The sequence below is a fragment of the Harpia harpyja genome, chromosome 9 (assembly GCF_026419915.1).
Source record: "Harpia harpyja isolate bHarHar1 chromosome 9, bHarHar1 primary haplotype, whole genome shotgun sequence".
In the NCBI taxonomy this organism is placed as follows: domain Eukaryota; kingdom Metazoa; phylum Chordata; class Aves; order Accipitriformes; family Accipitridae; genus Harpia; species Harpia harpyja.
In genome coordinates this window covers 23742786-23769215 of record NC_068948.1, presented here as the reverse complement: position 1 = coordinate 23769215, position 26430 = coordinate 23742786, and the positions used below count along the sequence as shown (strand labels likewise).

General features: G+C 45.8%; 2 protein-coding genes across 8 annotated transcripts; one reads left to right on the top strand and one right to left on the bottom strand.

Moving 5' to 3' along the window:
• Nucleotides 1-24: 24 nt before the first annotated feature.
• COQ9 (coenzyme Q9) lies at nucleotides 25-8305 on the bottom strand. Its single transcript, XM_052795780.1, has 9 exons — nucleotides 8184-8305; nucleotides 6924-7089; nucleotides 6172-6307; nucleotides 5670-5812; nucleotides 5315-5399; nucleotides 4127-4231; nucleotides 1982-2137; nucleotides 1517-1570; nucleotides 25-145 (listed from the first exon to the last, which is right to left on the bottom strand). The coding sequence occupies exons 1-9, from the start codon at nucleotides 8251-8253 to the stop codon at nucleotides 110-112; spliced, it is 951 nt and encodes a 316-aa protein (XP_052651740.1). The 5' UTR covers nucleotides 8254-8305; the 3' UTR covers nucleotides 25-109.
• Nucleotides 8246-26430, top strand: CIAPIN1 (cytokine induced apoptosis inhibitor 1). 7 transcript variants are annotated; one of them, XM_052795778.1, is made up of 10 exons: nucleotides 8246-8363; nucleotides 10735-10910; nucleotides 11212-11361; nucleotides 13336-13412; nucleotides 13687-13855; nucleotides 14064-14137; nucleotides 14477-14592; nucleotides 15135-15204; nucleotides 15776-21847; nucleotides 26124-26430. In XM_052795778.1, the coding sequence occupies exons 1-9, from the start codon at nucleotides 8275-8277 to the stop codon at nucleotides 15884-15886; spliced, it is 1032 nt and encodes a 343-aa protein (XP_052651738.1). In that variant the 5' UTR covers nucleotides 8246-8274; the 3' UTR covers nucleotides 15887-21847; nucleotides 26124-26430. The 7 variants fall into 7 exon arrangements, with proteins under 7 accessions (XP_052651738.1, XP_052651737.1, XP_052651739.1 ...); XM_052795777.1 differs by having other exon boundaries at nucleotides 11209-11361; XM_052795779.1 differs by lacking the exon at nucleotides 8246-8363 and adding an exon at nucleotides 8634-8707 and having other exon boundaries at nucleotides 11209-11361.

Sequence of the window (26430 nt, the reverse complement as noted above, 5' to 3'; positions counted from 1 at the left end):
TGCGCCCCCAAAAAGAGTCCGTGCCAGGCTGGGGTACGGCTTTATTGGTGCCGGGGAAGGGTCGGGCGCGGCCCGGCCCGGCGTCGCTCCTCCGCCGTCGGTTCCTTCCTCACCGGCGCTGGTTCAGCCCCGCCAGGTTCCTGATCTGTGGGGCAGAGGGAGCAGGGGGTTCAGTACCAGCGCCCCCGGCGAAAAGGCACCGTGAATGCCAAGGGGGTGGACAAAGGTCGCCCTGGATCCAGCCACAGCCCCCCCCCCCCCCCGAGCTGAACCCGCTCTCTCGGTCAGTGGGCTTCAGCCTGGTTTTATTTCCGTGGCCACACAGACCCCGACAGAGAATTTAAGCCCCTGATGAGGCATGCAGGTTGCTTGTCCGTTTTGCAGAGACCTGGAGAGCTCAGCACACCCGTACAGCGGCTCCACCCTTGGCCATGGGAGCTCCGGACCGGTTACCCCTATAGTTAATGTACTGGGATGATTTTGCCTTAAAACCAGCTGGCTGCAACCCCCCCCCGCTTGGGAAACAGTCTAGTAGTTCCTCCTGTTCATCTGCGCAGTGGGTCTGCTGCAGGGACAGACTAAACAGCTGGTGATGGGAGACATCTCAGACCCGAGCCGCAGGGATGAGAGTGTCGTGCTGAGGTACGAGAGCATGGACAGAGCACAGGGATTTATTTCTCTAGTGGAGGATCCTTTTGGCATAGGCAGGTGTGAGAGCAGAAAGAGGCTGAGAAACACTGAAGTTACGAAAGAATTCTACCGTAACCGCAGGGGGAAGGAAGTGGGAGAAATTCTTGAGAACTGCTTCGTACAGTAAAAATTATTTCTCATTTATGTTCCAGCCTGTTTGTCTTGTACTGGTACAAGGAAAACGTTCTTCTGGTAACAAGGAAATCACTTTGCTGCTAAATGCAATGGGAATTGTCCAAAAATAGAATCACAGGGAGGCCCTGAAGCCCTTCAGAAATCATTCCTGAGTACAGAAAGGATTGTTTTGTATCCCAGAGGAAGTGCAGCTCCCTCTGCATGGACACAAAGCAGTCCAGGATGCTGCCAATATGTGCATGAATTATTGGAAGGACACTGCAGTCAACTGAAACAGCTTGAGGAAGTCACCCCACTGTGGCTCAGGGACAGGTGCCACCTCCTGCGTGCCCACGGGGGCATGCACCTTCCGTCAAGATCTCCAGCACGGGGACTGGCAGAGGAAGAGATCTCGTGACAAGCGATGGAGAACAGTTGTATTTATTCTGATCGCCAGTCTCTCCTCCCTAAAGCTCACACTGCACCTTCAGACTTAAATTTTTTATGCTCTATTACAAGTTCTTTCACCACAAAACAGTGAACTAACCCCAAACAACCCAGAAAATCATCCTGACATGTAGTTAAGTTACAAAAGACAATTCTCTTTCATGCCATCTTCTAGATTTGGGAGGAAAAACATGCTGACATTCAGCATGGAAGGGAAGAGAAACAATTCTGCCCTTACAGCCCTGCTGGTTTCAGCATTACTTACAGTAACTGCAGCTCCCATCAGGCCCTGGACAACTGCTTCTCCGGTTGACTGTACCTAGGAGACACAAGGAGAACATGACCTTTGGCTTTCTTCTGCAGTTACACTTATGGCCACCCAAACAGAGACATAATGCACAACAAACATTTATTTGCTACAGAAAGGTGCTGACAGAAGCCAAGCACTGCAGACAAGTGATAGCCAGAGATAAGAAGCACGGAAGAGATTTCCTGGGAATACGTGTCTCCTAACCATCGGGCCAGTCTGACAAAGAGTGCGCCTACATATCATTTCACTAGAAAATAGGTGTTTATTGATGTTGAACCAACAGCATTTATGCAATCACCCGCCAGTACAAGGTAGTCTCTCAGCAGACGTGTGGTCTGCATGACTGAAAAGCCACGTCTGCCTGCATATATATTTGGGGAGAAGGGGGACACTGCATGTATACCTTGCCTGTAATGTTACCTGATTAGCTGTATTGCCCATGTTCATGGCATCAGCTACTCTGTTTTCCAGGAAGCGCCAAGTCTCCTCGAAGTCAGGGGATGAATCCTGCATCATCACCAGTTCAGTGGTGTTGTAGATGCCAGTGAGCACAGCCCGACGAGTGTACCAGTTAAACTGCAAGGGCATGAAATGAGAGAGAGAGAGAGAGAGAGAGAAAGGTGTGACCTGAACACAGATCAAGAATGCAGCTCACGAATGTAGACAAGAGAATGGCAGAGGAAAATAGCATACCGACTGCACATTCCTTTCCCACTTAAACTGTATAAATCGTCTCTGTGATGCAGTGGGCCACCAGCCAACACTGACATCTGACAGCACAGCTGCTCCCGTGGCACCAGATAGAGGTCACAAGTACGGTGTCTAAAACTGCTGAACAAAATCCCCACCACCTGCTTCTGGTTGCAAGCAGGCACCTGCAGCAGGCAGCAAGGAATTCTCCCTTGCCCAGCTAACCTGCATGCACAGTGAAAGAGTTCATCTTTGCTTTATGGACTGCTAGCAGGCAATGCAAAGCTCCAATTCTAGATCTGATTAGATAAGAAACAGCTATATTTAGTATTGAACTTCAGCTGCAGTTCGCATCAGACACAAGCGTGAAGAAAGGGAACAGAGGACAGAACTGTGCAAGACATCACACAGAGATACCCCTTTCCCAAATCGTATCATTGAAATACCAGTACCGCCTGCTGAATCACTAAATGCATCAGTACACTGCTGGCAGCAATGCTGTAGGATGCGCTACAACAACAGGTTACACAATGCAAAGATGCACAAATAACTCAAACTTTTCAGTTTTTCCAGTTGCACTTGAACCACTGGCAGACAAAATATATAAACATTTTTAAAAACGAGTCTTCAACTTCATTTGCTGCTATTACCTAGAAAAAATACTGGTTGTTCCATTCACAATTACAAAGCAAAAGAAAAATGAAAACACAGGCCTTGATTTTGAAGACAGTAGTTGGCTCGAAAGCTCTACTTTCTGCACCACAACCTGCAAGCTTTGACAAGGGGAGAAACATGAGGGATGTTGCTACTTGCAACTGGATCTCTCACGTGCCTGAGACCAAACTCTTTCTGTTGATTCTCCTCCTGCTCCAAAAAAAACACCTGAAGGGGTCTCGAAGGCATAGGCATACTCTATTGAGCTCCTGGCATTGTGAAGAGGGCTCCACTGTGAGTGACATTAAACCCTTTTACTGGGAAAGAGGGAGTGGGGTCAGCACCACAGCTTCCCAAGAAAACTCATGTAACCGATCGGAAGGCGCAAACAAAAGAGAAACTTTAGAACCTCTCCTAATCCCTACGTTGGTGAGGAGACTTTAGGAGCAGCTCAGTGCAGACACTGACTCTTGACCTGTTGATTTGACTTTCATAACCCGTAAAGGACTTGCAGTTCCTGATGTAATCATAGTGTTTCAGTTCTCTTCTGGTTTATTCCTTTAATTTTTCTGTCATCTTATTTATTTTTCTCTGCAGTAGCTTCTCTTTTATACATAGATAAAAGAAACTTATTAAAGTAGTTTGTTAAAATGGTTCATTTAGCTTTTGCCATCTCTCCCTACATCTATATGAATTAAAGTAATTTATTAATTGCTTTAATTAAGGTTATAATTTTCTTTTATTTCCTGCCAGAAAGATGAAAGCTTTAATAAGCTACTGGTATTTTTAGGTAGGTTCTTTAAAGGTTTTCAATTCAAATCTGTAAATGCTACTGCTGGTAGAAGAGACAGCTGCTTTGAATGAGACATGCTGCTCGCTCACTGAATACTGGATCAACTTCTTAGTCTCAAAATCTCAACAATTTTGTCTGTGTCTTCAGAAAAAAAAAAAAAGGAGCACTTAAAAGAGTCTAGGAAAGTAGGTCCTTTTAATTTACACTAATTCCATTGGCACTAATTTGCATTTAGTCCCATTGGCTCCTAAGTCTCTTTGGAAATGAGACTATAGCTTGTAAGGACCCTTGGGTGCTTCTGAAAATGTCTTCCTCGTTCAACAAATGGATCATTTCAAGAGAGACGTGGCCTGATGTGTACTTCAACCCATCATTTTGCTGAAGTGCGAAGGGTAGAACCAGCCAGTATGCAAAGCACAAAGACTTACATCTGTGGACTGGTCTCCAGCATACTGCCATATATCATCGATCATGCTGGTGAGGAGGTTGAGGCTGGAAGGGATGTTATGCGGGAGCAACAGAATGCTCAGAGCCTGCAAAGGCAACACACACATAAATGGGAGAGTTGAAGAGAGAAGGACATAATAATAAAGCAGACCAACAATGCTCTGCTCTGTTATCTTTTCCCTGTTGCTGCTGACTTGCCACCAGCTCCCAGTGACAAGTCCTCCCACCCCTTTTCAGCTAGCACCGGTCCTTCCTAGCGGCAGGATTTGCAGGGAATATACAGTGTGGCAGCCAAGCTCAGGCCTCGGCCTGTACTCAAGCCCAAAGCTCCCCGCTCAGCTCGAACGTCACTGTGCTGTGTCTCCCAAGGTGCCTCTCCAGGCACAGAAACACAGCACAGGCTGAGCTGACTCAGACTTGTGCTGTGCCCCTATGGGCAGGGAGTCAAATCTCTCATTTCTCTGAATTTGACTTTGAACTCAAAGCAGCTACCAAGGGCAGAACAGCCAGCCATAATGGCACTACTGGGATCTTGCAGCCTTTGAACATAATAATACAATGCCAGGAGAGTCACAAACCACCCACATCCTTCAGAAGACAAGTTATGCTAACCTGGAAAAAAAACATGAACCCGTCTTCTCTTTCTGCAAGGAGCACTGGATTCAGCTGCCCAGAGGCCAGCAGTGAGTCTGGACAACAGAGGCTGACTTTGCAGCAATCTTTGCAGCCGAAGGTTGGGAACATTTTGCTTGTTACTCTGGCCACAATTCAATTCCCTTCCCACCCTGGGACAAATGGCTTGAGACTTAAATCTGAATTTTTGATCATGGAGCCCTCTCAGTTCACAGACCTATCCTCAGGTTGTCAAGGGTTTGTCATTTGCACACCAGGCAGGCAGTTTCTTGCTCAAAGCAGTAGTTCTGCATTTCCAGGTGTCAGGTGAGACCGGTGCAGCCAGAAAAATGCTGCAAGGAGCCTGACTTGCAGTGACACTGCAAATAGGACTGAGAGACACAGGTTATCCCCTGGGGATCCCAGATGGGTGGAGTGAACAATGGAGAGGTTTCATTTACAACCTTCAACTACTCTGGTGGAGAGACTATGTTGAAGGCCACAGAGTGTTTAAAATACACACAAAAAAAGAGACAGTCTTGATATTCATTTTATACCTGGGGCCATTTCTCAATATATGGAATCAGCATCCTCAGTCTGGCTTCCACAGCATCTCTCAGGAATTGATCTGTAGGCTTCTTCCTGAGTAAGGAAAAAAAACCAAATATGAAGAACATCCAAGTTAAACTCAATTCTGAACGTGAAAGATCAATCTCTTGCCTGCCTCAGCAATAGATATGCAAAGTATTACGTATCCTTCATGCCTCTGGTCCAACTCTCTATCTGGGAAGGTGGGGTTTTTTGGGTAAATTACATTTTTTACTTAAAAGCATCTGTGTCCCAGGTGCCCTCTCTGTCTATCCAGTCCCCAAAGTCTGCCAAGGAAGATGTCTTTTCATACCCAATACTCACTCTGCTTTGCCCAGCTGCACTAGTTTTTGTTCCTGCTCCAGCAGCTCAGACAGCTTGGTGTTGCACTGAGACACAAAGTGTAGGATCAGTTCACTGCCATCACTGTGAAACATCCCTGCAGCAGCAACAGAGAGACCCAGGGTCTGTAGGGAAGAAGGGAGAAGCACAGACCAGGTCATACACTGCTAAGCAGGATCCAGGTAAGAAAAATGTTGTCTTTATTTCATGAATGAAGTTATATGAGTTTAAACAAAGCAATGCTGCATTAAAAAGTGCTTCCTGTACATGTTTTCCTCTCTTTAGGATCACTACTCTATATCGTGCCTTAGTTTAACTCTGACAGGGTGATCCTGTAGTAGCTGGGACACATTCCTGCCCGGTAGCATTTGCTGACTAGGGTGCATCGCCCAAGAGTATGTGGGGGAAGCATGCAGGCCTGGCTGTCTTTGGGCTTCAGCTCCATCCAGTTTTCAACTGGTTTGTTGCTTCTCTCCCCACATACCTTGGCTCCCTCTGCAATGGCTTCTGCAGTCCAGCCATGTTGAGGCACAAACTCCAGCGCCGCTGTGAGGATTCGATGCTGCAGCTGCTCCTCGCTCTCATAGTCCTCAGACTCCTGGCCGCCCTGGCCAGTGTAACTATGAGAAGGTATTGTTACAGTGAGGGGAATGTCACCATCAAACATCAGCAACCTGGACTCTGCCACTCACTCACTGCCACTGCTGTATGCAGACACACTTTGAGATCTGCTTACTTGGTATAAATCTCACCTCCTCCTGTAAAATCCTTCCCTTTCCAGAACAAGGATTCTCAACGAACCTTTGCCATGAGAGGAGAAGAGAAAAATAAGGGAGGGCTCAATCTAGGTGCCTACCTGGAGACCAATCAGCCTCAGATTCCCCCTCCTTTAAAAAAAAGCTAAACTATAAGATTTTCCAACAGGGGCTTTATAGTTAGAGGCATATGGACAACATATTGTCCATATTTTGTGTAGATTTACACAAAAATCCAGAAGCGAAGGCTTGCACTTTGCAGACCAGAGAGGTTCCCTCTTGAAAGCAAGTCCCATCCTGTCTCCACGGCGGACACTGGAATTTGTACTGTCAGAGCAAACCAGCTCTCCAGCTGCTGCAGTCTAAAGCTCCATTAACTCTGGATCTCGTTGTCTCCGAGCTTCAGATGTGAGTTTCAGGAAAGCAAAGCCTTCCGATCCCGCTGTCGGCAGGACAGTGCTAGAAATAGCTAGTGAGTTACCTGGGGCGAGGGCCCTGAGGTTCCTTTTCAGGCTGGTGATCGGTTGGATGTGAATCGAACTGCTGCTGAGAAGATGCCAATGGCTCCTTCTGCTCATCGGAGACTCTCCTCAGCACGGCTGAGGCCTGGAGAGCACGCTGTTGTTGGTAGAGCTGGCACCTGACCACTGGACGGGAAACCAAGAGAGTCAGATGTCTCCTTCCAGCAAGAGGAAGCACAGAAAATTAAGGTGACGAAGAGAGCTGCGGCAAACACAGCTGAAAAGAACAAAAATTTGTAGAGACAGTCTTTTTTTACACTTCCAAGAAGCGCCCCTCTCAGCTGAGCTCACATTCACTTGATGAAAATAAAGCGAAAATGTTTTGTGAGGAAAAGAACCTTGCAGATGGCTCGCACTGCAAACAGAAAGGGGTTTCCCAATCTTGGACTGGAAACCAGGCATGCAAACGTGCCCTGACTCCCCTGCAGCATACCCTCTCTCCTTTTTGGTCCCTGATGAAGGAGAGGAGCTAGAGGGAGGCGCCGACCCCGGAGCTCAGGGCGAGAGGCAAGTAATACTCCGGAGAGCGAGCAGTCTTAACAGATACAACACGCTGATCACGCTGTGTGTTTCTCAGATGACTCAAGGGCAACGCAGCTTTCAAGTACAGCTACTCTGTGAGAATTTTTGATTTCACTGCAGCAAGGTTCTGGGTTTTTTTAATAAGCTTGGGTTGCATGGCCCACACTTTCCAAAAAAACCCACCATCAAACACCCCCCACTCCAACCCCCCACCCTCCCCCTGCCCCGGTTCCCTCGCACACCGCCTGGGGCACCTTCAGGACCAGGGAGGTGTGAGGGGCTGGCAGGGCGCCAGGCCCACTGAAGGGCTCTCCTTCCGCCAGGCCTCGCACGTTCTCCTTCACCCAGACACTGTGCTCCCCAAAGAGACCCTCACGGGCCAGACTGTGCCCCTCCGGCCTGCCAGCCCGCCCCGGGGCCCGCAGCCACCGGCCTCAGGCAAGCGCCCGCCCGGACGCGCCTTCAGGGCCTGCGCCGGGGCCCGGGCCCGGGGCGGCCCCGGAGCCCCATACCGCCCCCTAGCGGCGCCCCGCCTCTGCCCTTCACCTCACCTTTCCCCCGCCCCGCCCCGCCCGGCGCCGCCCCGCACCGCCCTGCCCCGCCCGCCACGTACACGGGCACGGGCACGGGCACGGGCACGAGCACGAGCACGAGCACGAGCACGAGCACGCCCCCAGCCGCGCCCCCTGCCCCCTCACCCGCGCGGCCCCGCCACAGCCGCCAGCCCGCCCGCCGCAGGCTGCGCGCCGCCGCTACCGCCGCCGCCATCTTGGAAGCGGGCAGAGGGCGATGACGTCGCGGGCGCGGGACGCGGCGGTGACGGCGTCAGAGCGAGACGAGACGGGGCGAGACGAGCCGGGCGAGCTCGGAGGTGAGCGGTGAGTGGGGCCGGGGCCAGCTCTCCTCAGCGGCAGGGGAGAGGCGGGGGGCGCCTCCCGCCTTGGCCGATATTCCCCTTCTTTCCCTTCCAAAGATTGTCCCGAGGCCTTGCCTGAGGCGGCCGCCGCGGGGAGTGGGGAATTGCTGTATGAAATTCCTTCACGTGTCTAGTTCCTCGTCCCTCTGAACCCTTCCCGGCTCTGTGATTTAGAGGTTTATTCTGCCCTTTCTGTATGAGGGGCTGTATTTAAAACACTCCTCTGCTGTAGGGGCAGCGTAGTCGTTGCCTGCAACCTCGGATTGCATCCTGGGCCGCTGGAAGCTGCCTGCTGTGCATCACAAGGTACGGAGTGCTCAGAAGGCTTTAATTTAAAGTTTTGACGTGCTATATGCGGTAGCTTTTTAATCTCTTGAAGCTGCAAACCTCCAATATTGTTCAAAGTCCCTTCCTTGCCCTGTTGTGGGCAGTCGCGTTCCGCAAGGACTGTTAAATGTGTGCGAAATTACGAGAAGGTCCCCTCCCCACCCCCAGCCCGGTATCTGCCCCGGATCCAGGCCTCGGGCCTCCTCCCTGGCGCGGCAGAATGCAGCCTGATCCCGGCCGGCGGGAATCCTCCTCCGTGTGACAGAGGAGAGTGCCTGTTTGCTCTCTTCACCAAGCCCTGGCCGGCCAAGCGCTCAGGTGCTTGAGCTGGTCTAGGTCATTGTAGTCTAGAGCTGGAGATACTTTAAAGGAAGACATAAAACCTTCCATTTTAAATATATCCCACATAAGAGGGGAACAATATCCTCCCCGTCATCCCATCAAGAACATGACTGAGCATGCTTTAATGGTAACTAACTCCTAGGCTTTACACTGACTGGAGGCAGACATAATGTCCTGTCTTTGAGGACTACGGTAGCTTCCTAATTTCTTTCGGCTGCATCGATTGATTCAGGCTGGTGTCGCTGTTGATGTATTTTGGGCTCTGACTGATCTTGAAAGGTCGCAACCTGCTGGTCTGAGAGGAAGGTGTGATTTTTTGATTTTTTTTTTTTTTTCTACATTAGCCCAACAACTTATGTATCTTTTCAGGTTTTCAGCCTTCTTCCTCAGAAAGGTGACTTTTTAATGAGATTAATATGTGTGTCTACTAGCATTACTGTCTCTTGTAGTTGCCTGGCTTGCATTGCATATGCATGCAGGGCCAACTGTGAGGTGCTATAACCTGTCGCGTACAGGTCCAAGATCTTCCGCTCCTTACCTGGTTGGCATTGTGGGCTGCATTAGCGCAAATTCCTACCAGAGCAGCTCTGACAAGGTGCAGAGTTGTCCTGTTCTGAACTTCTTTGCAGTTTCCAGGAGAGAGCGGTTCATGGTACTTAGAGCCAGAGGAACAGAGGGTCAAAACCCACTCCACAGCTGACTGCAGGCAACCAAATTAAATTTGGTACAGCATATCTGTAAGCTATGCTTTCATGACAACATGGTGGAAATAAGACATTACCCAGGACACGTAACGTAATGATTTCTGATAAAGACCTTGCTTACAACAGGCTCTCCTGAAGCAAGTGTGTGGCTTGAAGCTAATTGAAGGTAACATTGGGCAACTAGTGTGCTCACCAGTGCTCTCTCTTCTCAGTGGTTGTGTTAAATTAGAAAGAAAATAGGTTTGCATTGGATGAGTAGAGTGAAAGAGGCTAGGTAATTTGTTTCAGCAGCCAGTGCTGCTATGAGTACAGGTGATGGTATGATACTATTGTGACACTTCTGTAGTGCAGATTTTCTTCGGACTCTGTCAGGAGTACAATCTTTTATAAAATACTAGTGCAGACAGGTTTCTCAAAACTGTCACTTCACCGCATATTCTGTTCCCCTCCTCCCTCTGTGTAATTGCTCACCCAGCGCCACCAATGATAAGAGTCGAAAGAGAGTCATTCTTGAATGCTGGGAATGCTGAAACTTACCTCTCATGTACTGCAGAAGCAAACTCTGCTAGGTCACGTCCTGAGTAGGAGAGACAAGGCAATGTTTAATGTCAAATAGTCGTCACTAGTCTGGAAGTCCGGAAATCCTCTGTGTGTCTCAATTCAAATCTTTAAGGAAAGCAGGTAAGTTTTTTAACTATGGCTTGCAGTCTCCCTGCAGAACTAGTCTCTGAACTGGAGACAAACTGAGTTATGCCCTTAAGTGTAGTTATTTCTTAATGTCATGTTAACGCTCAGCTTGTGGGAATTCTATGCTGCCTTTCTCCGGAAAATAACCCCCATTTATTAAAACAAGTCGATGCTCTGTGATTAAGTCACAGTCCACAGAGGTTCATGCTGCACTTGGCACTTACCCTTCCTGTCTGTCTCCCCCCGACCGGTTCACTTCTCTGCCGCTGTCAGGTTTGCTGCTGCTGTGGGAATGGGGGAGTACGGAGTGGCACCAGGCCAGCGCGTGGCCATCATCTGGGACAGCTCCTCGCCGGTTGAAGCCCTGAAGGATTTGGTGGATAAAATCCAGGCACTGGTGGGAGCCAATAATCGTGTGTCTGTGGAAAACATTAACCAGCTGTCTCAGTGTAAGAATGAGCTTAATTTTTTCACTGTTTTGTTTAAAGGGAGAGGGTGCTTTTGTTGTGTGAGCTGTCATCTTCCCTGGTTTGTAAGTCAGCGTTCAGAACAACAATAGCACCTACTGCTAACTCTTACCACTGGCAGTACAGCAAAGAAAGTGACATACCCTGGTTGTGCTTCCTATGACTGGTGTCTTTAATCAGTTATTGCTGTTGTACGCAAGCATGAGAGAGGTGGAACTGATGCGAAGCTCTGTGTGTACATGTGTAAAATTGTACCATCTTCCTCTTTCTTTCTTTTCAGCAGCTCACAGGGAGTCCAGTTTTGATGTAGTTCTCTCTGGTGTGGTACCAGGCAGTACAGCACAGCACAGTGCGGAGGTACTGGCAGAAATAGCTCGGATACTTAAGCCGGGGGGCCGTGTCCTCCTGAAAGAACCAGTGGTTACAGAATCAGGTGAGAGAATCCTCATCAGCCTTGCTTTCATGGCAACATAGCAGTTCTTGTGAGGATTAGGCTGAAATGGAAAGGACAGGAACCCTGACTGACATTCAGAGATTTTCATTCTCCTGACACACTAACCTGAATAGCAAGGTTTTTATCCTGTGTTTAAGCTGGTAGCCATCAGAGATGTTTGCAGTCACTCTCCTTCTATCAAAAGTGCTGGATAGGCTTGTTCCTGAACTATGTTGAAAAGCTCAGTGGGCACCGGCCTTCTTCTAGAGTGTGTAATGTTAAATAGTTGCAGATGTTGTGTTTCTGAGGAGCTTCTGAAGTGATTTTAAAAATGACAAATGCCGAGAGAGGCTGTCGCAGAAGCTAGCTGAGAAATAGTTATCCAGAAAAGGTGGAAGTGTTTGGACTAAGTTTTAAGAGTAAAGCCAGAGCACCTGTCATGGGACAGCTGGGGGAGCACACAAGGAGGTGAACACAAGATTGTTCCTCTTTCTACTTGACCTGCATTCAAACCTTGTTGGCATAAGGAGCTGGTTCAGGGTGGAAGTGGGAAATAATATGCCACCTGATAAGAACAGAAGTATCTATGCTGACGGTGTTTCTGTTGGCACAATCTACAATGCTGAAAATGGTGGTGTAAGTGGCAGCAGAAACGGCTTCTTCAGGTTGGGAAGATTTGCCATTGTTTTGAAGCTGGCAGTGGCTCTGTGGTGCAAGTGGTATCATAGGGGTAGGGGGAACGCTTCTGGGACAGAACAAAGAACATGCAAAGTCTGGAGTAGATGAGGTTTCTTTTTTCCAGAGTCACATCTGACAGGCTGAGTGGACTTGGAATAAAGTGCAAGTGGGACTAGTGAGAGGGTGAGTGAATTCTGTTCAGCAGAATCCTGCGCCCAAGCAAAGAAGCCTGTGATGAGTTTTTGATTAAACAGTGATTGTAATAGCTTTTGCCTACAAGAACAATGTTGAATGTTTTGTTTCTGAATGTAATGTTCATTTAGGAGTCCATGTTTTGAAAACTTCACGAGTTGTTCATTTTAGTATGTGAAAATGTTTTCGGGGATGTCATGGTTTAACCCCAGCCAGCAACTAAGCACCACGCAGCCACTCGCTCACTCCCCCCACCCAGTGGGATGGGGGAGAGAATTGGAAAAAAGTAAAACTTGTGGGTTGAGATAAAGACAGTTTAATAAGACAGAAAGGAAGAAGATAATGATACTACTACTACTACAATAATAATAATAATAATTAGAATAGACAAAACAAATTATGCACAATGCAATTGCTCACCACTTGCTGACCAATGTCCAGTTAGTTCCCAAGCAGCGATCTGCACCGCTCCCCCTGCCTCCGGTGCTGGCCAACTCCCCCCAGTTTATATACTGGGCATGATGTCATATGGTATGGAATATCCCTTTGGCCAGTTTGGGTCAGCTGCCCTGGCTGTGTCTTCTCCCAACCTCTTGTGCCCCTCCAGGCTTCTTGCTGGCTGGGCATGAGAAGCTGAAAAATCCTTGACTTAGTATAAATACTACATAGCAACAACTGAAAACATCAGTGTGTTATCAACATTCTTCTCATACTAAATCCAAAACATAACACTATACCAGCTACTAGGAAGAAAATTAACTCTATCCCAGCCAAAACCAGGACAGGGGATTTTGTTGTTTGGGTTGGTTTCCCCCCCCCCCCCCCCCTTTTTTTTTTGTTGGGTGTTAATTGGGTTGAAGAAGGTTTTTGGCATATATAGAACAGATCTGGAGCTAGAACAGCTTTGTGATCCCAGGCTGTTACTTTAATGACAAGCTGCTTATGCTCTTTCTGCTTTCTTCCTGCTGTCAACTAGAAAGAGACAATTTTAAAGCAGAGGTTTGGCTTGAGTATGTCCTTCTAAAGCTCTTGCTCTTCCAGGTTTCTCAGTGACCTCTGTTCTTGTTCTTCCCTCCTCCTACTTCCTGCTTTTGTGTCTTCCAGGAAACAACAGCAGAATCAAGACAGCAGCCAAACTCCCCACAGCTCTGACTCTCTCTGGGTTGGTGGAAGTGAAGGAGGTATGTTGTACTTAGCACTTCCAGGAACTCCCTCATGCAGTTACCTTGAAATGTAGATGGTGATTCCTGGGGACGTGCTGGGTGACAAGGTGTCTAACTACCCTGGTTTACTGTAAATGTGCGGGGACACTGCCTGCCACAAACTGTAGTTACTGCAAGGGTAGTGTTTTTCTTAAGGATTGAAAATACCGGTTGTCTGTGTTCAATGGAATGCTGGACTGGGTGCTGAAATAAGGGGTTCTGCATGAGGTTAACCTAAAATTTTATGTTGCAGCTGCAAAAGGAAGCGTTGACCCCAGAGGAGGCCCAGTCGGTCCAAGAGCATTTGGGTTACCAAGGCAATGACCTTCTCATTGTTCAGATAGAAGGCAGGAAGCCCAATTTCGAAGTGGGTTCCTCAAGTCAGCTCAAACTTTCCTTTGCCAAGAAACCTGGTCCTTCAGGTAAGGAGTGGTGCGTGCTAAATGTCTGGATTGCCTGCCTCTTGCGTGACAAGCATCCCTTGGAATAGGGAGATAGTTCTGGGGTAGGGAGTGCTACAGTAAAAACCTGTCAAGTGGGGCTTTCCAAAGTTGTTTGAACTCTGTTTGTTGGGAGTAGATGGGGCAAAGGTTGGAGTAACTACTATTTCTTCCTTTGTTTTGGCTCCAGGAAAACCCCCCGTGGACCCAGCCACTGCCAAGCTGTGGACGCTCTCTGCCAATGATATGAATGATGAAGAGATGGTATCTGATTTTGTTTGTGAGGCTTTGCTGTTCCTTCTCTCTCTTCTTTCCTGTTCTAAATAGTTTCAGTCATGCCTCTTGGGAAGCCTTACAACTTAAGAGGTAGAGAAGCATCCCCAGGGCAAAATATCTCATCTACTATGTGAGGTCTACTCTCATCTACTATGAGAGCCCAGAGATGTGGTGAGGGTGGAAAGGAGACACGGATAAGAGGGCACAGCTGCAGCGCTTTAGTGCTAGTGCTACAGATAGCACCATTTCTTTGAACACAACACTGCAATGTCATTCCCTACTGACAAATCAGTTTTCTGCATGTTATCTTCCATGGTATGTTTTCAGGATCTTCTGGACTCTGATGAGCTGTTGGATTCAGAAGATTTGAAAAAACCAGATCCGTCATCCCTTAGAGCTCCATCCTGCAAAGAAATGGGCAAAAAGAAAGCCTGCAAGAACTGGTCAGTGCTGGGATTAGCCTATTGCTGAATCTTTTAACTGTAACATTAAACCCTTAGAGTTGGATGGATTTTAAAAAGATTGTAGACACCTTGCTGTTGTTCAGAGCATAATTCTCTTTGGTTCATGTCCTTTTTTATCTTAACTATTTGAATGTAAATCCAAATACAGTAAGAATTGACTAGCCATACCAAAACTGCTACAAATTACCACACTGATATGATCAACAGTTATTTTGAAGGTGGAGACACAGTTTGTGCAGCCTTGGCTAAAACCCTGGTTTCTCAGATTTCAAGGAGAAATAGCACACATAACAAGTGCTGTAGAGCAATTGCCCACTCAGTTTAAACTCGAGGAGTGTGTTTCAACACTTGTTATACAAACCATGGTGTTGAAGAGCAAAGTGAAGAGCGTGAAAGTCCCAGAGTCAGCTGTGTAGTGTGACAGGGCAAGGGCTGTTGCGTGTGAGTAGGGCTGGAACGAGCGTTGGTGACTCACAACCTTTAAGCAGAAAGATGCAGGTGACTTCTTTATTTTTCTACAGCACATGTGGCCTGGCTGAAGAGCTGGAACAGGAGAAGAAGAGCTCGCAGCCCAAATCTGCCTGTGGAAATGTAAATAGTGATTTTTGTTTCTATACTGTGGTTTGCAGTACATGATCTGTGTCCAAGAACTGTGTTCTTTAGTGACTACTCTCTAAGCTGGTTTACTGCTTCCAAACGCTGCTTGTGCAGCAGCTTCTGCAGAGCTTCAGCCTGTTGCCCTGTGCCCACATGCTCTGTACCAGTGTGTGCTGTCTGTTCCAGCACAAGTGCCGCCCTTGTAGGAGTCAAAGTGAAGAGTGAACCTTTACCTCCCTGCTCATGTGCTATCCAGTGATCTGCTCAGGGAGGATCACCTTATGGGAGCCCAGGGGACCTGGCGGTGGTTAGGGGGCTGCCGAAGCCCAGCATGCAGCCATGCCTGGGCACACTGGCTGGGATGGAAACTTCCTTGTTCCATGTGAGCACAGCTCTGCTAACCATGCTAACCAGATGTGTGTTGAGAAGGGGTTAGGAGGGAACCGGTTTCTGTGCCAATACAGACTGAGGAGCATCATTTCTTAAGATGGAAAAACCATATCAAAGGAGGAGAGAACTGAAAGTTGCCCCTGATTACAGAAGGTGCTTTTCTTTCTTTTGCCAGTGCTATCTGGGGGATGCGTTCCGCTGTGCCAGCTGTCCTTATCTGGGGATGCCTGCCTTCAAGCCTGGGGAGAAGATTCTCCTGAAAGAGAACCAGCTGCATGATGCCTAACAAAGGCATCTCTGGCTGTCCTGTGAAGGACTCCTCTGCTTTTCCATCAGTCTGAGGTTCTTGCAGTTCTCCTTATCCTCTCAAACTCATGCTCTCCAGCCAATACTCCTTGTGGGGAGGGACGCTGGGGGCACTGACACTGCTGTGAACTCATCACTTGTAATCAACCTTGGGCTACCTGATAATCTTTGGTGACAAGTGGTCTCATATGTATTAGCCTTCATGTTATGCCTTGTTTTAGCTGGCTTGACTTGATACTGGGACACTGGCCATCACAGCATGTCCCACCAGCAGAGGGAAGTAGAATCAGGTGTCAGGTTAACCTCGTTTGTGTGTGGCAGGACCCATACTTCCCCATGCCCCTGTCGTACAGCTCTAATTTGCCCTGATTTTTCCCTGATGAATCAGCAGCTCTGGCTCAGCTCAGGGTGACACTGGGCTCCTGCTGTCTTTGAAATTTGAACCTTCAGTTCCTTACCACGTGAAGGTGGCTCAGTAGCTCCTGTTGCAAGTCAGGAGCAGCGAGTACACTTAGCCGTATGTATATGTACTCTTAGAAGCGTATGTGAACTCCTTGGTAAAGTCTGGCAGGCATGATGAATTTCCAAGCGTTTTGGGAGCCTCCCCATGATATCCCCTTCCCCCACCTATTTCCATAAAAATGACAAAGATTCAGTCCCACTGAGAAAACTCCCGCCCTTAAGGCAGAGAGCAGATTAAACAAGATGTGTCTTGTCCTCCCACACCTTTCTGTCCAACATCAACTGATAACACAAGGGCAATCTGAGACTGTTGCCTCTCTTGGTGGTTACCAGGTTAGTTACCTGCAGTGTCCAGTAAGTAAGAACATAGCAATAACTTAATTTCTAGATGATCTGTGGTCACCGTCCGCTCCACAAGGTACTGACTACTCTTTATTTATTTGCATAATTACTGCTAGTGAAGTATCCGCACAGGTGCGGTTTGTTCTGTGCCAGGCTTGCTTCTCACCCAGGGAGGAAGAGGAGGAAAACCCAAAGCCGGTGTCTCAGTGGGGTTTGCTTTGGAGCTCATGCTCTACAGGATGTGACTGCTTGTTGTTGTGCTACCTGAGTTACACACTAAACTCATGGAGGGAGCTGGGATGAAAGGCTGTTCTGTCCTTGAAATAAAAATGACAAAGCGTTTGTTTTAAGACTGGTATTAGTGGCGTTCTAAGCGCGTCTTTCCTTTTACTCAGCCTCTCAGTGATTTCTGGAACCATTTAAATGTTGGGTTGCATGTTGGAGTTCTCCATAAATTATTCCACTGAAAACATGACTCAAATACGTGATGCCCAGTGGAAAGAACAGAATCAAGCTGCCTAGATTAACTTTTTTATTTGGTCTAGATTTCAGAAAGAGGCTTTCTCCTGGTTAAGTAAGGAGACTAAGGTTTGCGGGGAGAGAAGGGAGGGAGTCCTCCAGGTGTGCAGAGCACCCTGTGTGGATCAAGGGGCAGGTGCTGGAGTGTGACCTGTGTACTACTTGGTACTTACCTGGGAGCCAGAGGGGAATATGAGGGACTGGTGGCAACAGCAACGGAGACCTCCAAGAGCTTGTGTGTAGAGGGGTGGCTGCCCTCCAGCAAGAGCACGGCTTTCGCAGACCCCTTCCTCACCCTTATCCCAAGTCACTGCCTCTGTCGTCAGTGAGAACAGCTCCCAAGGAGACGACACAAGTCTTGTGATAAACCTCCTGTCCAGCAAACCTGTTGGCACTCCCATCTTGTGATCTAAAGAAATGGGTAAAAGCCTCTGCACACCTATGACCTTTTTCGGTTTTATTGCCTTTTTTCAGCCTCACTGGTAGCGGAAAATTGGATATCTGCACGTCTCCATGTGAAAGGTTCCTGATAAAGGCAGCCCTTAACCTGAACTCTGCTTTCCTGTCAGAAGTAAATAAGATAAGAGAGGGAGGAGGCAGCAGAAGCTTTTGTTTTACAGTGATTCACTCAACTGGAATTTAAACAAGCTGGAAGCACTTTCAGATACTGCTGAGTTCAGTTAATGATGGTTAAGGCTGTGTAATCTCGTTCTCTTTAAGCAATGGAGCATAAACTGGGTGGGAATATGCTCCTATCAGGCTGCTTTTGAGGAGTATTTAACCTTTTAGCCCCCTTCCCTTGTCTGCTGCAGTCTCCAGCTACGCTGCCTACCCTCCCTTCCTCCTTCTACCCCTAGTCCTTGTGCCTGGCTGCCCACCCTGCACGTGGGAGGGTGGCACTTGTCCCTAGGGGGTGAGCAAGCTGAGGCTGTGCCTAGAATAGAATAGAATATTTCAGCTGGAAGGGACCTACAACGATTATCTAGTCCAACTGCCTGACCATTTCAGGGCTGACTAAAAGCTAAAGCATGTTAAGGGCATTGGCCATATGCCTCTTGAACACTGACAGGCTTGGGACATCGACCACCTCTCCAGGGAGCCTATTCCAGGGTTTGACCACCCTCCTGGTAAAGAAATGCTTCCTAATGTTCAGTCTAAACCTCCCCTAGAGCAGCTTTGAACCATTCCCAGGTGTCAAATTGTTATCAATTAACATGTATAATATGATTGAAATAATCAGGGAGCTGCTAAAGTCCTGTGTACAGCCCCCATCAGTTAATATTTAAAATAGGGAAACAGTAACTAGACATGATTGAGGGTTTAGAAACTAACTACTAGACAATGGTGATGTTAGGAATAGAGGATCCTGTTTGTTTAGAATAGAAAATGCTGTTTTAAATTAAGTTAGTTAATAATTTTCAACTTCAAACAACTTTAATACTACCTAGAGGATTAGCCGAAGTTATCCTGTACTTTTTTATACTTTCCTGATTGATGATACATTCCTCTTGGCAGGAAAACGGACCACTGACCTAGTCAAGAGCGACTTAGCAGTCAAAGTGAGGAGGGGATACCTCCCCAAACGACCACCGAAGACCACCTGAGACCCCTGCACATGTGGAGAAAGCATTTGTGTGTCACGATTATGTAATCTTATGCATAAGCATTAGATAGTCTGAATATGTACTAGGTAGGAGTAGTTTAATGAATCGTATGTAATTGTTACTGTATAAAAGAGGCACACCTGATGAATCGGGTGTGCTTGATTTGTGGAGAATCCACTGAGCACCCAGGCCTGAATAAAAAGCAGTATCTCTCCTGAGTGTGTGAGATTGGTCTATTGCACACCGGGTAGGCAATCTGCTTTTAGGACAACAGCTTTTGGTGACCCAGATGGGACAGCTGTGACGCCTTGCCCGGATCAACTTGCCAGCCACTGGTGGGGAGATGCTGCTCTTTGGACTCCAGCACACACCGATCTTTTGATCGGGGATTCCAAGAGTATTCTCCCCAGCTGGAGCAGGTAAGTGACACAATGGTGCAACACCAACTGAAAGAGATATTGCTAGTTTGATGTATAATTGGTGTGATTGGTATATCGTATGCATTTGACAGTGACAACTGCAGTATATGATATTACAGTATTTACATGTATAGGAAAAGGTAATCATATACGTTTGACAATGATGACTGGAGTATATGAAATCTTGGTTGAGAACGTTCTTTCTGGAGAGAAATATGGGTGCCCAGCAGCCAGCAGAAACTCCTTGTTCCCCATTAGGTTGTATTTTAAAACATTGGGGCAAGTTTGGAGGGGATCCCCTAACAAAAAAGAAGCTGACAGAGTACTGTACTCAGTGCTGGCCAAAATATAAATTGGATGATGGGGAAAAAGGGCCAGAAAAGGGATCATTGAACTATAATACAATTTTACAATTAATGTTGTTTTGCAGAAGATTGGATAAATGGGATGAGGTGCCATATGTTGATCTGTTCTTCTCGTTAAGGAACAATCATGAAATATGGAAAAAATGTAATTTGTTAACTTCTGACTCAAATGTAATGATGATAATGGAAGATATTAAGAAGGCACCAATGTGTTGTTCTGCTTGTAGTATTGGGAAAAAGTGCCTAAAACTGGAAGAGGAGGAGGAGGATATCCAGACGTTAGTAGCTCCAGATAAGGAAAGTGTTACTAGTGGGGGAGGAGATAGTGAAAGGGGTAGTGAAGCTTTGAGTCCAATAGCAGGTAGAACTCGAGCACAACAGCATCCTGTAGTTCAGACCCCCCTTCGCCAAGCAGACGGTATGCCGGTATATGTAAAAGTACCATTTACACCAGAAGAAAAAAGAATGGTTATAGAAAAGGCAAGGGAGGAGAATGAACAGCAGAATGCCAGAGATGGCCCTGACAGGCTTATGCCAATTCAGGAGCCTAATTGGAACCTGAATTTGAGTACAGGGAGGTTGATGATTAATAACCAACACCACCAGCTAATTTTGTATGGAATAAAGAATGAGGTATCTAGACCAAAGAACCTTGCTAAATTATATCAAGTGGTACAAGGTAAAACAGAAGATCCATCTGCTTTTTATGAACGATTATGCGAGGTGGCCAGAAAATTGACAGATTTAGACTCTGAAGATGAAGCCAATAAAATTACTTTTACCATGCTCTTTGTAGGACAATCAGCACCTGGTATAAGAAGGAAATTACAGAAGGTGGATGGAATGTCTAAGATGACAATATCCCAGCTGATTGAAATTGCCTATAAGGTATACAATAACAGAGACGAGGCTGAGAAAAAAGAAAATTAAAAGAAAAAATTAAAGGATAGAAAGCAAAAAGCAGCAATATTGGCTGCTGCTTTTGTAAAGGCTCAGACCTCATCCAGAGGTCAAGGTTTTAGAAGGGGATGAGGACAAGGGAAGAGCCGAGGAATGAGAAGAAATCTGGAAATTAGGACCCCCCTAAATAAAGACCAGTGTGCTATTTGTAGAGAAAAAGGACATTGGAAGAATGAATGCCCAAAAAGACAGTCTAATCAGACTTTCAACTCCTGTAGTGATAACTATACTGGGGGAATTAATTGGAGTCGTTTATGTAGACTCCGATTGACAGGGACTGGGGGTCAAAAAGATAGAGTCCCCAGCCGAACCCCTTGTTGAAATGAAAATGGGGAATGATGTAGTTAAGTTCTTAGTTGACACAGGAGCAACTTATTCCATACTAAATAGTTGTAAAGGACCTATAAGTAAATATTCCATGGCTGCTGTTGTGCAACAGGAAAACGAGAGGTTAGACCCCTTTTTCCATCCGATTGAGTGTAAAATTGGTAACAAGATGTTTGTACATGAGTTTTTATACATGCCAGAATGCCCGTTACCTCTGATGGGAAGGGACTTGTTGAATAAATTAGGGGCACAAATAACTTTTGATGCAAATAAAATAAGAGTCCATATTCCGCAAAATATGCCTGGGAAGCACAGATATATGTGTTACAGGCACTACTTGGAACAGCAGAAGACAAAGAAAAGGAAGTCAACTCCGTTGCAGAAACAGAAGATGCTGTAACTCACTTCGTATGAACAACTGAGAAACCTGGGTGAGCTAAATCAGCTGAACCGGTAAAAATAGAATTGAAGACAAGACCTAAGCCAGTAAGATGAAAACAGTATCCTATAAAATTGGAAGCCCATGTTGGATTGGAACCTATCATAAACAACTTCCTCCAGTACGGACTATTGCGGGAATGCCAGTCATAATATAACACTCCAATTCTACCCATTAAAAAGCCACATTCACAGGAGTATAGATTGGTACAAGATCTAAGAGCTATCAACCAAATAGTAGTGGATGTCCATCCAGTGGTACCTAATCCCCACACCTCGCTGACTACTATCATTGATTCTAATGTTTGTTTTACAGTACTGGACTTGAAGGATGCTTTCTTCTGCATTCTTATAGAGCAAAGTCAGAAGCTGTTTGCTTTTGAATGGGAAAGTCCCATGACAGGATGGAAAATGCAGTTATGCTGGACAGTGCTTCCCTAAGGATTCAAGAATAGCCCCACGATTTTTGGTAACGTACTTGAGACAGAACCGGAGCAGTGGCAAGGTAAGGAAGCTAATGTGACCTTGTTACAGTAAGTACGTAGATGACATACTGCTGGGGCAGACATGGCTGAAGAATGCAAAAAATCAACCATAAGCTTATTAAACTTTTGGGGGCAAGCAGGATATAGACTGTCACGGAAAAAGGCGCAAGTCGTTCAGACAACTGTGACTTATTTAGGATTTGGGATATCCCGGGGGAGAGGAAGTTGGTAATCAAAAGAAAAGAAGCAGTATGTCAAATTGCACCTCCTAGCTCAGAGAATTTAGAGTATTTCTGGGAATGGCCGGATGGTGTCGCTTGTGGATTCCTAATTTCGGATTAATGGCTAAACCCCTATATGAAGCCGTTAAGGGGCCAGGAGAGCTCTTAGAATGGACTCCAGATTGTCGAAAAGGATTTGATGCAATAAAAATTGCTCTCAGGAGTGCTTCGGCTTTAGGCCTTCCGAATCTGACAAAGCCTTTTGAACTCTATGTGTGTGAAAAGAAACACCAGGCACTGGGAATACTTGTGTGGACTTTGGGAAGTTGGTTGGTAGCTTACTTTTCAAAACAACTAGATAGAGTAAGTTCCTTCTGGCCAGGATGCCTGAGGGCAGTGGCAGCTGCTGTATTGCTGGTACAGGAGGCACGAAAGCTGACCTCGGGACAGAAAATTACTGTTGATGTGCTGCATGCTGTTACAGCAGTGTTAGAACAGAAAGGACATCATCGGCTGTCCCCGAGCAGAATGGTACAGTACCAAGCAATACTGAGAATACAAGAAGATATAATAATGAAAGTATCTAGTGCCTTAAATCCAACATCTGTGTTACCCCTACACAAAAAAGAAGAATTGACGCATGACTGCTTACAAACTATTGAGGAGGTATACTCCAGCCATGCAGACCTGAAAGATGTCCCTTTACGAGATCCTGATTGGGAACTGTTCACCGACAGAAGCAGTTTCATCATCAAAGGGGAACAGAAAGCTGGATGTGCTGTCGTTATTCTGGAAGAAGAGATAGAGGCAACATCGCTGCCAGTGAGCGCTTCTGCTCAGAAGGCTAAACTAATTGCATTAACCTGAGCTTTAGAGATTTTGGAAGGAAAGCGGGCCAATATCTACACTGACTCAAAGTATGTCTTTGGAATAATACAGGCACTTGGTGCAATTTGTAAGGAGAGAGGATTATTATCATAACAAGGAAATCCTATAAAATATAGCAAAGAAATTTTGAGATTGCTGGAAGCAGTCAATAGACTGAAGGAAGTGGCAGTGATATATTGCAGAGCACACCAATTTGGATGGACTGATATAATCAAAGGAAATCGAAAGGCCGATGAGACTGCAAAAAGAGCTGCTTCATTTACAAAAAATAGCAGCCTTAGTTCCTGAAAGAACTTTTAATGTTAACATCCCTGAATATACAGAGAAAGAAGATAAATTTGCTGAGTTTCTAAAGTGTATCAAGACACTTGAAGGATGGCGGAAAACTCCAGATGGACAATGTATAGTTACCCCTCAAATAATGAGGGAACTCATGAAAAGAACACATGGTACCACTCATATGGGAGCTGAAGCCCTAGTAGAAATGGTAAGAACACATGCAATAGGCATTAACATGCTAAAAATTGCGAAAGGTATTACACAAGGATGTGAAATCTGTTTGAGGAATAATCCCAAAATTCAAAAAAGACTCTTACCAGGAGAGGTAAGAAGAGGTTTTATACCTGGGAATTACTGGCAGATTGATTTCTCTGAACTACCAAAGTGCGAAGCATACAAATATTTATTGGTAATTGTTGATACCTTTTCAGGTTGGCCAGAAGCTTTCCCGTGTTGCACCAACAAAGCCAGGGAAGTAGTGTAAGAGCTTTTGAAAGAAATAATACCTAGATTTGGAGTTCCTAAAGGATTTTCCACAGAGAGGGGACCCCATTTTGTAGCAGAAGTCATCCAGGAAGTTTCTAAATTCTTACAGATAAAATGGGATTTACACACCCTGTGGAGACCACAGTCTAGTAGAAAAGTAGAAAGAATGAATCAAACAAACAAACAACAAATGAGGAAATTATGTCAGGAAAACTCAGATGAAATGGATTGAAGTCTTGCCTCTGGCACTACTTAGAATTAGAATAACACCTAGGACAAAAGAGAAAATTAGTCCATTTGAAATATCGTCTGGAAGGCCTTATGTTGCAAATTTGACAGGAAAAGATAATCAGATGCACCTGAAAGGAGAACAGATCTTGGGGGGTTATTCAATATCTTTGGGCAACATCATTAACTCTCTCCATAGACACATCCAGGGTAAAGCTCCTGTGCCTTTGGATTCACCAGTACACCCCTTCAAGCCTGGAGAATCATAGAATCATAGAATCATAGAATCATTTCGGTTGGAAAAGACCTTCAACATCATCAAGTCCAACCATTAACCATGCCCCCTAAACCATGCCCTGGAGTACCCTGTCCACTCGCTTTTTGAATACCTCCAGGGATGGTGACTCAACCACTTCCCTGGGCAGCCCATTCCAATGTTTGACAACCCTCTCAGTAAAAAAATTTTTCCTAATATCTAACCTAGATCTCCCTTGCCGCAACTTGAGGCCATTTCCTCTTGTCTTATCTCCAGACACCTGACAGAAGAGACCAACACCCACCTCACTACAACCCCCTTTCAGGTAGTTGTAGAGAGCGATAAGGTCTCCCCTCAGCAGACGTGGAAAGACGTACCACTCGCGGAGAAGTGGAGAGGAGCCTATCAAGTGCTACTGACTGCAGTGAAGCTCCAGGGAGCTGAATCCTGGATCCACTATATTAAAATAAAGAAGATACCATCCCCCCTGTGGACTTCTATGCCAAAAGGACCTTTGAAATTGAAACTAAAGACAACCCAATATTAAGTTACAGCGTAATATTTTTACAGAAACAATAATGAAGTGGCTAATTGTTAGTAAATATTTTGATAATTTGGGTAGGAAATAATAATCCTCAATTTTTGTTGCCACAATGGGATAGAAATTGTAATATTTGGGAACTCTTGGCCAGAGAAGTTACCAACATGTCCACCTTCTGTTTAGGATCAGGAAATTTGGTTGGGGAAATGTATAGTTCTAATTGGGATCCCAACCCCATTAGAAATATTGAAAAATTATACTATGTTAAGAGTATTTGGATTCAAAATGACATATAGTAATTTGTACAATATGGGAAGAACCATTAAAATTAAAGAAAGGGGAACGCTGAGAGTAAAAGTATGAGGAACTCTACTTGCAAAACATTGCACTACCTTTGTAAGTTGTTCCTCAAAGTGTGACAATCTAACGCAATTGCAACCCCCTTTAGCATGTAATGAAACAGAAAATGTAAGTTATGCTTGGGCCCACACTTGACTACCTCTGGGATGGTTTTTACTTTGTGGTCGACTAGCCTATACCTATGTCCCGGCCAACATCACTGAGGGCCCTTGCTCAATTGGGAGATTAGCCCCATTGCTCCTAAGCAAGGAAGATTCGAAAATTGAGGAGAGGAAAAAAAAGCAACTCATCGGTTACCAGAAGATTGTGAGTCCCAAGTTACTCTTTATGGTTCAAGTGAAATGACAGCTGCAGCAATATTAACACCCGGAGTAGGAGTCGCCATGACTTATCATACCTTAAGAAGAATTGCTTGTGCTTTGGTCAAAGACATTACTTATACATCTCAAGTGCTGACAGCTCTTGGAACAGAAATGACCCAGATTAGAGAGGCAACCCTAGAGAACCAGGCAGCTATAGATTATCTATTATTAAGGCACAGTCATGGTTGTGAGGAATGTGTTGTTTTAATCTTTCTGATAATTTACAATTGGTGGAAAAAAAGATACAGTAATTGAAAGAATTAGCTTCTAACTTTTCAGAACAAGAATGTTCTGACTGGAACTTTTGTGGTTGACTTCATGGCTCCTAAATATAAGTTGGTTAAAACAATTGTTTGTGTTTATCCTGTTGTTTGTAGTTGTGATTTTGATAATGTGTTGCATGATACAATACATGCCATCATGTAGACCAAGAACTTATAAAGGAGTGGTGTGAGACTTAGGATGAATATTAAATGACATCATAAGTCTCAAATGGGGGAAGGATTGATGTCAGGAATAGAGGATCCTGTTTGTTTAGAATAGAAAATGCTGTTTTAAATTAAGTTAGTTAATAATTTTCAACTTCAAACAACTTTAATAATACCTAGAGGAGTAGCCAAGGTTATCCTGTACTTTTTTATATTTTCCTGATTGATGATACATTCCTCTTGGCAGGAAAACGGACCACTGACCTAGCCAAGAGCGACTTAGCAGTCAAAGTGAGGAGGGGATACCTCCCCAAACGACCACCGAAGACCACCTGAGACCCCTGCACATGTGGAGAAAGCATTTGTGTGTCACGATTATGTAATCTTATGCATAAGCATTAGATAGTCTGAATATGTACTAGGTAGGAGTAGTTTAATGAATCGTATGTAATTGTTACTGTATAAAAGAGGCACACCTGATGAATCGGGTGTGCTTGATTTGTGGAGAATCCACTGAGCACCCAGGCCTGAATAAAAAGCAGTATCTCTCCTGA